Source organism: Aristolochia californica, unplaced genomic scaffold, assembly GCF_029961685.1.
Source record: "Aristolochia californica isolate CCGP_79_NKW_82.1479 unplaced genomic scaffold, dmAriCali1.0.hap1 SCAF_5, whole genome shotgun sequence".
Lineage (NCBI taxonomy): Eukaryota > Viridiplantae > Streptophyta > Magnoliopsida > Piperales > Aristolochiaceae > Aristolochia > Aristolochia californica.
This window is the reverse complement of record NW_027182214.1, coordinates 6,803,598-6,815,002: the sequence shown is the minus strand read 5'-3', so window position 1 is coordinate 6,815,002 and position 11,405 is coordinate 6,803,598. Positions and strand designations below refer to the sequence as shown.

At 35.6% G+C, this 11,405-nt stretch overlaps 1 protein-coding gene across 1 annotated transcript; it reads left to right on the top strand.

Moving 5' to 3' along the window:
* The first annotated feature begins 577 nt into the window (after positions 1–577).
* Positions 578–4,005, top strand: LOC137966020 (uncharacterized). The gene is made up of 3 exons (XM_068812459.1): positions 578–1,459; positions 2,524–2,737; positions 2,831–4,005. The coding sequence occupies exons 1-3, from the start codon at positions 1,118–1,120 to the stop codon at positions 3,334–3,336; spliced, it is 1,062 nt and encodes a 353-aa protein (XP_068668560.1). The 5' UTR covers positions 578–1,117; the 3' UTR covers positions 3,337–4,005.
* The last annotated feature ends 7,400 nt before the right edge of the window (positions 4,006–11,405 follow it).

Here is an 11,405-nt window from a genome sequence, read left to right as displayed (position 1 = left end):
GCAGAAGTTTAATGGATTCCCGGCAAAGAAGAACCAGAAAACCTGGCCTTCTCGTATAAAACGAAAATTGGCCGAGGAAGACAAAATATCCCTGCCCCGCTGTTGAAGTCAAAAAAGGGCAAAAAAAGTTCCTCCTCCTGCCTGTCTCTCTAAATGAACTCCCCAGATCACGTGAACGCCACCGCTGCCGTGTCGCGCACGTCAGCGGTTGATTCTGCCCAAGAATCGGTTGTTCCGGACCTTGTTCCTTCCGCTCCAAGTTATGGTGAATTCACCAAAACACCCTCATTTTTCACGATATGGCTTCTAACCCAAGCCAATCTAGACCGTGGATCGAGGTTGAAGTGGGTCACTTGACATCTTCTTTTTTTCTTATGACTCGTGAGTCGAGTGGACGAGTTGAAACATTAACCTCGTGACGCTTTTAATCATTGAAACCAACCCGTCACGGCCCACGGAACCCAGTTCAGAGCCACTGGGCAGTTTTAACGAAAAAGATACTGGGGCCTTTTAGGGATTTGACTCCTCCTACATCTGTTTTCAGTTTTTATTTTCATATAAAGTCTGTCTGGAGGTGTCTTGCGCTTCATCCATTGGGTTGCAGCGGGCATGTCATCCTTCTTCCTCCCTCTGGATCAGAAGCTTGCATTGCAAATGAACAGAAAACAAATTTCTGGATTTTTAAATTGTTTTCCATTTCGATTTCCTTTTTCGGTTGTGATTAGGACACCAAAATTTTTATGATTTGGACGACGGTGGATATCTTTGAAGGAATTAGGGTTTCTAATGTTGGTAAGCATGGGGCTCTTCGAATAATTTTGATCAGTTTTGGAATTTCTTGAGTCGTTAGGGGAGTTAGGTTATAAAAATGGTCGGTTTTCATGAAATTACAGAAGAAACTGTCGTGGTGTCTTAGATTCTTGTCGGAAATTCGAATACTCTCCATTTTCGTTATCAAATTTGAAGCTCTTCTTGTGTCTTGTAATTCTTTTCTAATTCCGTTTCGGACCGAAATCTTTCATGTGCATTCTTTTCCTCTGATTTTTATGACCAGCTTGAGGTTGCATTTTTATTTGCGTGGATGCCGTCTTTAGCTTGAATTTTGAATTTCCGTTTTATGGCGAAACTGGAGTCTGCGCCAAGATCACGAACGAGGCTGGGGTGGACTTTTGAACTTGGGGATGTCACGGCCGATATGGCGGTCTCCATAAACGCCCGAAATGATGTTGAACGGGATTGCCGTATCTGTGCCGCTGCTGGGGATATTTGGCTTAGGTTAGCCGGAGGAGGCGACCAGTTTGTTGGTCAGATTGGGGGTTTCAGCCACGAGAGTGAGCATGACCTGGCGGTTATGGTGAGCGACTTTTTGGAGAGCAGCAGTGTGGGAGCAGAGTCTAGGTCTTGTAGTGATAGCGATTCTGAGTATTATGATCTAACCCATCTGGCTGAGAAGATATCGGTGAGTCCTATTCTTCCTTCCTCTTCTCTTACACCTCTTTCCGAAAGTTCTTGGTAGACAGTTTTTTTCTGTTTTGTCATATTTAATTCGTTTATTTATCTTTCTATTACTTATTTATTTATTTTTGTTTTTGTAGTTGTTATTGTTGTTACTTTCCTTGTCGAACAAGAAGAACAAAATTGCTCATTTTCTGGTTCAAGATGATCTGGTTTATGGATCAAGATACTAATTTTGTTTACTGAAATCATCAGCCATTGGCCAGATTATGCTTAAATATTCAAACAACATATTCTCCCAAGAGGTTAAAAAATTTTTGCTTGTTAGTCCGAAACTTTTAATTTTTTTGTAATTTCGGCAATTAGATATCTAAGTCTCACGCAAAGCATTTGTTGTTGATTAATATTGTCCATTTAGATGCATTCAAACGTTGCTAGAGAAGAAAGGTTGATGGTCCAATCATTATTTTAATACTTACAATCTACGGTTTAGCTTGATTACATTCTTCCTTGCCTTGGAGTATGGTTTGTGTGTTAGTACTGGTTCACCTGCTTCTGTGATCAAGTCCCTGACCCTTGTATCCTCTGCCCTGTGGCTAACATAAGTCAAGATTCTTTTTTCTTCAGTATCTTAGGTGTCTAAGCCTGGGGAATGTTTAGAATGCTTTCTTTTTCTTCTAACTATTGCAGGTTCCTCTGATGAATGAAGGTGGAGCTTAATTTTTCTGTACTCTTATATGCTTTGATGGTGTTTAACTCACATGAAGTAACATGTTTTTTAGGCACCACTGAGGCGTTATATTGATTGGATTAGTTTAGCAGCTAAAAACAGAAGCAAAGTTGGTTCTTGATACTTAAAAGTTTATTGGAATTCCAAGGACAATTTTGGTGACCAACATTATAATAGTTAACTATCAAGAGAGTGTTTGTACTTATTCCTGCAAAAACTTATGTCCTGTCAGTCAGAAGTTGCTATATAGTAATCTTGTTTTATAGCACATTTTTTGTAATGCTATCTTGTTAACAGCTTGGCAAGTTTACATCTAACGAACTGTTAGTCATTTGCAGTGTCGTAAGGACGCAGGTCAGTTTGAGAATGATTTGCTCTCAACTGTCCAGTCTCTAATTCTTTCAATCAATGACAAAGACCTTCGGTATATTCAGAGTGGCATTTGCAATGCAAGGTGCATTCGGAGTTCTATCGTCAAGCACCTCCAATTTTCTGGCTATGATGCTGCTGAATGTTCATCAAAATGGCAGGGTTTTGGCAAGGTCCCAGGAGGTAACCCCCTCCCACCCACCCTCTCTCTCTCTCTCTCTCTCTCTCTCTCTCTCTCTCTCTCTCTCTCATCTGATTTTATCTTGGATTTTCAAGGTGATCATGAATACATTGATGTAATCATCAGTGGAATTAGCAATACTGAACGCATGGTTATTGATATTGACTTCCGAAGTCACTTTGAGATAGCCAGAGCAGTGGAATCATATGATAGGTTATTGAAATGTCTACCAGTTGTTTATGTGGGAACGTTGGCAAAACTCAGACAGTACCTTCAGGTCATGGAAGAAGCTGCAAGAAGCTCATTGGAGCAGAATTCCATGCCCCTCCCTCCTTGGAGATCACTGGCTTACTTGCAAGCGAAGTGGCATTCGGAATATGAGAGAAAGCTGAGCCAGGAAACATGGAGCAACACCCACGGCAATACCCCAACTGGTTCTTGCCATAGACAGTGCATTGGACATCTGCGGAGATTAAAATCTGCTCTCCAGGGTGAGATCGAGACAGCCAAATTTCTGAGGCCTGCAGTGCGTGACAGTAGTAACAATCGCAGAGTTAAGATAGACAGATGGAGGCAAACGATGGACTTGTACAAATTTTGATGGAGCAGAAGAGAAGAAGATAATTATTATTGTATCAAGAAGATTGTTGGGGCATCTGCAAGGCTGAATGACACATTTTTACTTCTTTTTCTTGGGTACCAAATAATCCTGGGAACTTAAAAAGCGAGTCAGGTTTCCATTAATTCCACATAGTAATTATTTTCTTTTTGTTGGTACCAAATAATCTTGGTTGGTTCCCGTGCTTTGGTTGAGATTGCTGCTTACAGGTTGTATGTGTTTTATCACTAGTGATAACTAGTTAAGAAAGGGGCAGGGAAATTTTGTACGTGGAGTTTTATCTGTTATGTTAATGTAAAATTGTCCTCCACTTCTGTGCAGTTTCTGCTCTCCGTGATAATCTAACTGATTTTCTTCTGTTGAATGTTTTGCAAAACAAGGAAGGCAATTCTTGAAGCAACCATTCTCTCAACGGTGGTGGTCTTAATCTCACCAAATCGGGTTGAGGCAAATTTCCCACTTGTTTGGATTTCTATCAGCTGCAACGGAGTGAGTGGACCACACTGCAGCAACCAGTAAGAGTACACCATGTAAGAAATCTTCCAATTTAGCATTGCTAAACCCATGGTGTATACTTCGCGTTTTTTGTGCACATATATTCAACTTTGATTTGATGTAAATATACTTTGATTTGAACCCTATTTAATCCAACCTGCTTTATTTATTCGCTATAAGCTAGTGAACTGATATTGTAAATTAAGCATTTCAGGATGAAAATATGTACATTACCTTTAGGAGGCACCACACACAAAATTAAACCAAAAGCTAAATGAAGAACAAGTAGTCTTGAAGAAGTTAATTTTTAATTTTATACTCAATTCATCCCCTCTTGAGACACCACCTGGGCTAACAATCGGTATATGTTAATAGACAGTTATGTAGGGGTGGTATAATTAGTAAATAAGGAGAACTTTCATAGAGATGACATAAAATTGTAAATATGTAAGCTAATGTATGCCCTCTTATATATTTTTCCTTTTAAAGCATGTAGTCTTGAGGGTATTGTAGTCATTGTAAGGACCTTCCTATAACTAAATACAACCTCAATGCATGGGTTAGAGAACTCAAGTCTTTCCCTCTTGGCTCAAATTTGTCCTTATACCTCTCTCTTTTTTTTTCCTCTCTCTCTCTCATGGTTTCTTATCTTTTCTCGTCCAAGAGCTAGAGTTCTTCTCTTGTCACTTTCCCTTGAGATCTCTTGTGTTTAAGTATTGACCTTAGAAATCAACATGGTATCAGAGTGGGCAAATATTTGAGAAGAAAAAGAAAAAGAAAAGAAAAAAAAGGGGAGTTACTCATTTTTCCCTTTAGTCTTCTTTTCAATTCCCTATTTTTCATTGGATTTTTTACTCTCTTACTATATATTTCACATATAAAATTATATAATGTTGGAAATATATTTTAAGTCTAGTTTTCAACTCAAAAAGAATATTTGAAATCAAATTTTTCTAGAAAGAGAAATCGACATCTGAAGCAGTAAAGGTCAAACAAAAAAAAAATGTTATGTAGTAGTAGAAAACCTCAAATTCCTGAATAATTTGTAGCAACATTACTGAGGAATTATATTGAGAATTATTTCTCAAAAGAATTCTCTGTGAGTCTACTTCTTATCTCAATAAACCGTTTCTCAATCTAATCATTATATAGAGAGATATCCACATTGAAATAATCAAAGATCATGTTGGTATCTTATTGCATGCGAAGATCCGAATTTAAGCCACATTTTTTGCCTCACTTTTTGAGTTGTTAATGTTGGTTGAGTTTCCTAATTGTTTTCAAAATCTACTCAAGGTTTTACCAACTTGAGTATCTTTCCTTAAATTTTTTTTTTTATCTCATTTTACATTAGTTTCCTTTATAGAAGTCTTTCCCATTAAGAGTTTAGTTTCCTTTTTTGACAAAGTCTGAAATTCTTAAATTAGAAAGCCTTGTTTGCTCATTCTAAATTCCAAATCTTAGTCATAAAACACCTCTCATTCCATATATTATCTTTTGAATATTTTCTTTGCAAATTGGTCAAGTAATTGCTTTATTTGAGAAGTCTATTTTTTAGAAAGTTTTCCTTATTATGTTCTGCTTCCAAAATTTCTTATTGGGGTTTTTCTAAGTTTTTTTAATTATCATGTCAATAGAGGAATTATTTTTTTGATGTCCATCTTGAGTAAAACCTGATCACTTTTTATCCATCTATTGGTCTAAAAACGTCTTCTCCTCATTTTTGGCCACTGGAGAGAAAATCATTTTTGACATCAAGTTGATTTACCTGCCAAGAAGAGTTAGCTGCTAGAGATAATAGCATACATACCAAGTTCAATTTGGCCACAGGAGAGAAAGTTTCTTCATAATCAATGTTATAACATTGCGTATAGCCTTTAGCAACAAGATGAGTTTTCAACTGAGCTACGGACCCATCCGGATTGAGTTTCACAGTAAACACCCATTTGCAACCGACATGTTTCTTATCTAATAGAAGTGGGACTAGAGTCTATGTCTGATTTTCATAAAGGGCCTGCATTTCTTCGTCCATAACTGCCTTCCACCCTGGATGTTTGAGAGCCTTCTGATAGAACTGTGGAATAGGTATGGAGGAAATAAAGGACAAAAATTGACTACAAACAGGGGATAGACAATGATGAGACACAAAGTTTGTTCTAGGATGAGAAGTAGAGGGCATGGTGCATGATCTGGGCTCTTTCCTAATTGCAATAGGACGAGTATCATATTGTGGGCCAAAAATAACTAGAGAAGATGGACTTACCTCAATAGGATCAGAAAACTCAGCAGGTGTGGTGTCAACCATTGTTTCTGGGGCATAGTAGTTTCTGTAGCACAGGGCACGACAGGTCGAGGAGAACCTGGTACGGAAGATAAACTTGAAGGAGCATTATCAGAATAATATGGAGAGTCTTCAAAGAATGCGACATCCCTAGACACAAGTAAATGCTGAAGAGTGGGATTATAGCAAACACAACCCTTTTGTGTACGATAGTATCCTAAAAAGATACACTTGATAGATTTTGGATCAAGTTTACTGTGTCTTGGGGAGGAAATATGGACAAAACATTGACTGCCAAAGACTTTCAAAGGCAGTGAAAAAGGATCATCATCAGGAAATAATAGAGAGTAGGAAAGTTTTTTTCCAAGAACGGAAGAGGGTAACCGGTTTATAAGAAAACATTCGGCCAATAAAAGCATGGAACTTTCATGGCATATAGTAATCCGCGAGCTACCTCAAGAATATGATGGTTCTACCGTTTGGCTATACCATTTTGTTGACGGGTGTAGGCACATGATGTTTGATTAATAATGCCATTTTCTTGACAAAACGAGTCAAGATCTTTTGCAATATCCGACTGAAGGACTTTAATTTTTTGCCCAAACTGAGTGTGTACAATTGCATGAAAAGATTTAAATATCAATGGTATTTTAAAACGCTCTTTAAAAAAAAAAACCAAGTGGTACGAGTGAAGTCATCAATAAATGTAATAAAATATTTCACTTGAGAAATGTTGGAGTCACTCAAGGGTCCCCATACATCAGGATGAATTAATGAAAAAAGAGAGACATTTTTAATTTCTGGATGAGCTGAGTATGTAGACCTCTGATGTTTACTCATTTGACATGATCACAATGAAGGTCCGACCTCGCTTTAGGAAAAATATGATGAAGAGATTGGGTTGATGGATGTCCCAACCGATTGTACCATAACCTAGTTTCAGTGTCACAGGTGGATGCTGTAGTTATTTGTGGCACATCCAGGTAGTAGAGCCCCCCTTGTTCACGGCCTCCACCAATCACCCGCTTCATTGTAAGATCCTGAAACACACATGAAGTAGGTAAGAAAGTGATAAATCAATTAAAATGTTTGGTGAGCTGACTAACCGATAAAAGATTCAAACAGAAAGTGAGAACAAAAAGGATATCAGTGAGCGAAAGTGATGGTGTAACAGAAGTGGATTCTTTCCCTTGAACTTTATTTTGTGAACCATCAACAATGGTAACAAATTTATGTGAAAGACATGGAGAAACTGAGTATAGTAGATGTCTGTTACCTGTAAGATGCTCAAAGGTTCATGAGTCAATTATCCAGGATGAAGAGGAGACATAAATCATACCTGAAGCGGTGGTGGCAGCGGTCGGTGAAGAAGTACTTGGGGAAGACCCCATCATGGTCTTTATTTTCTGGAACAGTTCATAGTCTTCATCAGTATGTATTCTTTGCAGTTGTTGTGGTAGATTGCTCCAATTTTGTATAACTTACTAAGGCTTGGTTAGCCTTATTCTCATTAGCCTTATAACATCTTTCTCAAGAGTGACCCAATCTACCACGTATAGAGCATTCTTTAAGGTGAAAGCAAGTGTCTCTAGTGTGGCCATATTCCTTACAATGGGTGCATTCCTTCTCATCTGTTCAGTCAAAACTAGTCCTTCCACCTCTTCCTCTTCCTCGGCATCGGCCTTGGTCAGATGGTGTGCCCCTATATCCAGAGTACATAGTGGATGATATTTCAATAGTAGAGGGAGAAGTGTTCTGAATACGAAGAAGTGTAGCACATACATCATCAAAAGTGGGGAACCGTGGAAGAGCTAAGAAGGTGAGTCTTAGCAACTTCAAGATGTGGTTTAATGTTTGCAAGACATATGACAGTTATCAAGGCCTTTTTCTGTTTATCTTGGACATAGATATCTATAGAGGTTGGCTAGACAAGCTTCTATTTTTTAAGAAAGCCTCGAAAGCGTCCAAATATCCATGTATATTGTCTTCTTGTTTGGTGGTAAGCCTCCATTGTAAAATATCATATGACCTTTGTAAGTTGTCGGAGCTTGAATACAACTTGGCGCATGTCTCCCTAATTTGTTTAGTCGTCTCTTAGTGAATAACATTATTGGAGACATGTTCTTCTATACTGTTGATAAGCTAACTAATAAAAAATGTATCTTCCTTTAACCATTTGGTATAGAATATATCATTTTCATCAATATGTGGTCCTCGGTTGGTGAGATGACCAACTATGTCTTTTGTGATAAGAAACCGATGACCCGATGTGGACCAGTTCATTATGGTGGTGATTCTGAGTATGTCAATCTTGTGATTCATATTATCTTCAGCCATAGTAGGCAAATCGATTTGTAAAATAGTTCTCCAATTAAGTAATCAAAATATGACCAAGTGGAAGGCTTTAACCAACTCGGTTAACGGAGATGCTTAGCATAAAATCTAAGTAATTAATTTTAATGGATAATGACTCATAAAAGGCTCAAAAACATCCTTCTTTATCCGAGAATCTTGTTTCCACAGAGTTATAAAAAAATCAATATGCACTAGTCTTGGTCAAAATATTGTGCAAACCGACAAAAAATCGCCTTGATAATTTCTTCTAATCAAAGATAATCCGAGATGCATTTATTTTCATAAACTTATAAGATGTAAACATGCAGAATGACCTCTATAAACCACCTCCTAATACCAAAAACTAGTAGCATAAAATCAATAATATAAAAAATAAATACTTATCGCATGAGCTTCAATCTTGCTTCATAAGGAGCCTTCTATGAGAAGCTTTTAATCATATCTTCAAAGTTCATATGGGGATTCTAAATTGTCAACTCTGATACCATGTTGAATTTAGGACCCAATGAATAATACCTAAAACAATGGGAGAGAGAAAGAAAAAGAGAAAAACAAGAAAGACTCTCGGGTTGAGAGAGGAAGAAAAAATAAAAGAGGTTTGGAGAGAGAGAGCGTCACACGAGAGACGAGAAACTAAGAGGTTTGCTTGATTAATCTTCGAGTTACAAACACCTTTATTTATAGTTGAGGAGGTGATAGAGTCCATATACAAGTAATCTTAGGACTCGTAATTACATTTCAACTAGAACTCTCTAAGATAAGCCTATTTAAGAGACTAATTTAACTCAACTTATAACTCTTCTTTAAGCACGTGAACCAAGATAGAAATCCATCTCATGATCTTATCTTTGTGGGTCCCACATAATCTTCCAACTCATGTTGAGATACCAGCTTGTGGTATCTTTATGGGTCCCACTTGATCTTCAAATCTTCTATTTAATTCCAGCTTATGTTCTTTATCACCTAGTTTGACCCAACTTGTATAAGGACCCTTGTTGACATCTCTCGACCTCATGGTGGGTCCCAACGGTTTTTAAATACTACGACTATCAACGATATTCGTATTTTAGCCATTAATTCCGTTCCTTGCTGACAAAACCTGGATCTCGCACAAGAGATCCTAAGGTTGTAATGGTTAGATGAAAATAAAATCTCGGGGTTATAAATTCCTTATTTTTAATGACTATTTTTAGAGTGAGAATTTAGATATTTTAAAGTAAAAATTTTATTAACATTTGGATATTATAAAAAAAATAGTTAAATAAAACTATGTTATAAAATTAAATCTTTAAAACTAATTTTGTGTAATAAAATACCCTCTTTTTATTTAAATAAATTTATGATTTTGAATATTATATTTAATTTATTAGTTTAAGAGACGATTCAGATATTAAAAAGTAACAATTTGATTAAGTATTTGGGCATTATAAAAGTAAAAATTGGTTGAGTATTTTATTTTTATATATTTAATTTATTTTTTAAAATTATTTATTAATTCAGACAATTTAAAATATTTCTTAACTTATTAATAGGAAAATTAAATAAAAAATATCTTATAAAAGTTAAATCTATTAGAATATTTTATTAATAAATTTCTTATATACTTTCCACTATATTTTTTACTATACACTATCAACAAAAAATACTTTCCACTATACTTTTCATTGCGCACACTAACTGATAAAAGTAATTCACTTTCACTAGGTAATTCAATTTCAATGTGCACTATAGAGTCCTCATCACTAGAGAGTTGCTGGACTGTGAAAAAATCTTATTTTGCTTGCCTTACTAGCCTTTATTCCACTTATACTTTTTGGAATTATTTATGGATTGGATAATAGGGAAAATGAACTCATAATGAGTATTCTACTATACAATAATCCACGCAACAGTGACCCAAGTCCCAACACTTCTTTGTCATGGAAATTGTAGCTGAAATCAGGCAACGACGAGAACTGGAGCGCTAGTTAGAAGCCGATTAGAACGGAGAGTTCCTCAGCTTTTTTGAATTGTCCCTTCTTCCGCTTCGAGAAGGTGACTTGCAGAGCTTGTTGATTCTCAATCTTCTTCATCTTTAGCTTACTCTTTCGCATGGCTTCTCTTTCGTTTCTCTTTCTTGGCTCTCGCTCTAAATTTCTTTTAAGAAATAACATAGTAGATCAACTGATTTTTTATAAAAACGCAAAAAAATTACGATTTATTTCATTTCTTTTGTATTATAAAAATCTACGAAGTCGAGGCTTGAAATGAGTTGTCTTTCAGTTTTGAAACCCTTATTTGACTATAAATTAGCCATTATTTCCTTTACCTTGTTGATAAAATGAGGATAATAATACACAAGAGAGGTGGTTTTAATTATGTTTGGGTTGTAATAGTAATACTTTTGATTAAAGGATGCATAAACTCAATGCATGTCACAACAATGCAATTATCATCATTCCTTCCATAAAAAATGTACAAGTACAAAATCTTTAATTTGATCTTTGTGCACGAGCCAATGGCCCTTCCTCGCTCCCGCCTTTGTACTCTATAAAGAACTCTCCGTATTCTTTAATGCTATTATTTTTAATTATTTATTAATTTAAAACAAGTTAAAATATATTTTATTTTAGTTAAATAAAACATTCTTATAAAATTAAATCTATAAAATTATTTAAAAATAAAATAAAATGCCCTCTTTTTTATTTACATAAACTTATGGTTTTTAATTTTATATTTAATCAATATTTTAAGAGTGAGAATTTAGATATTAAAAGTAACAATTTGATTGAGCATTTGGGTATTATAAAGGTAAAATTAATTAAATATTTAATTTATGTATAATTAAAAATATATATTTATTTTATTTTATTAATTATTTATAAATTTTAACAAGTTAAATTATTTCTTAACTTATTAATAGAAAAATTAAATAAAAAAT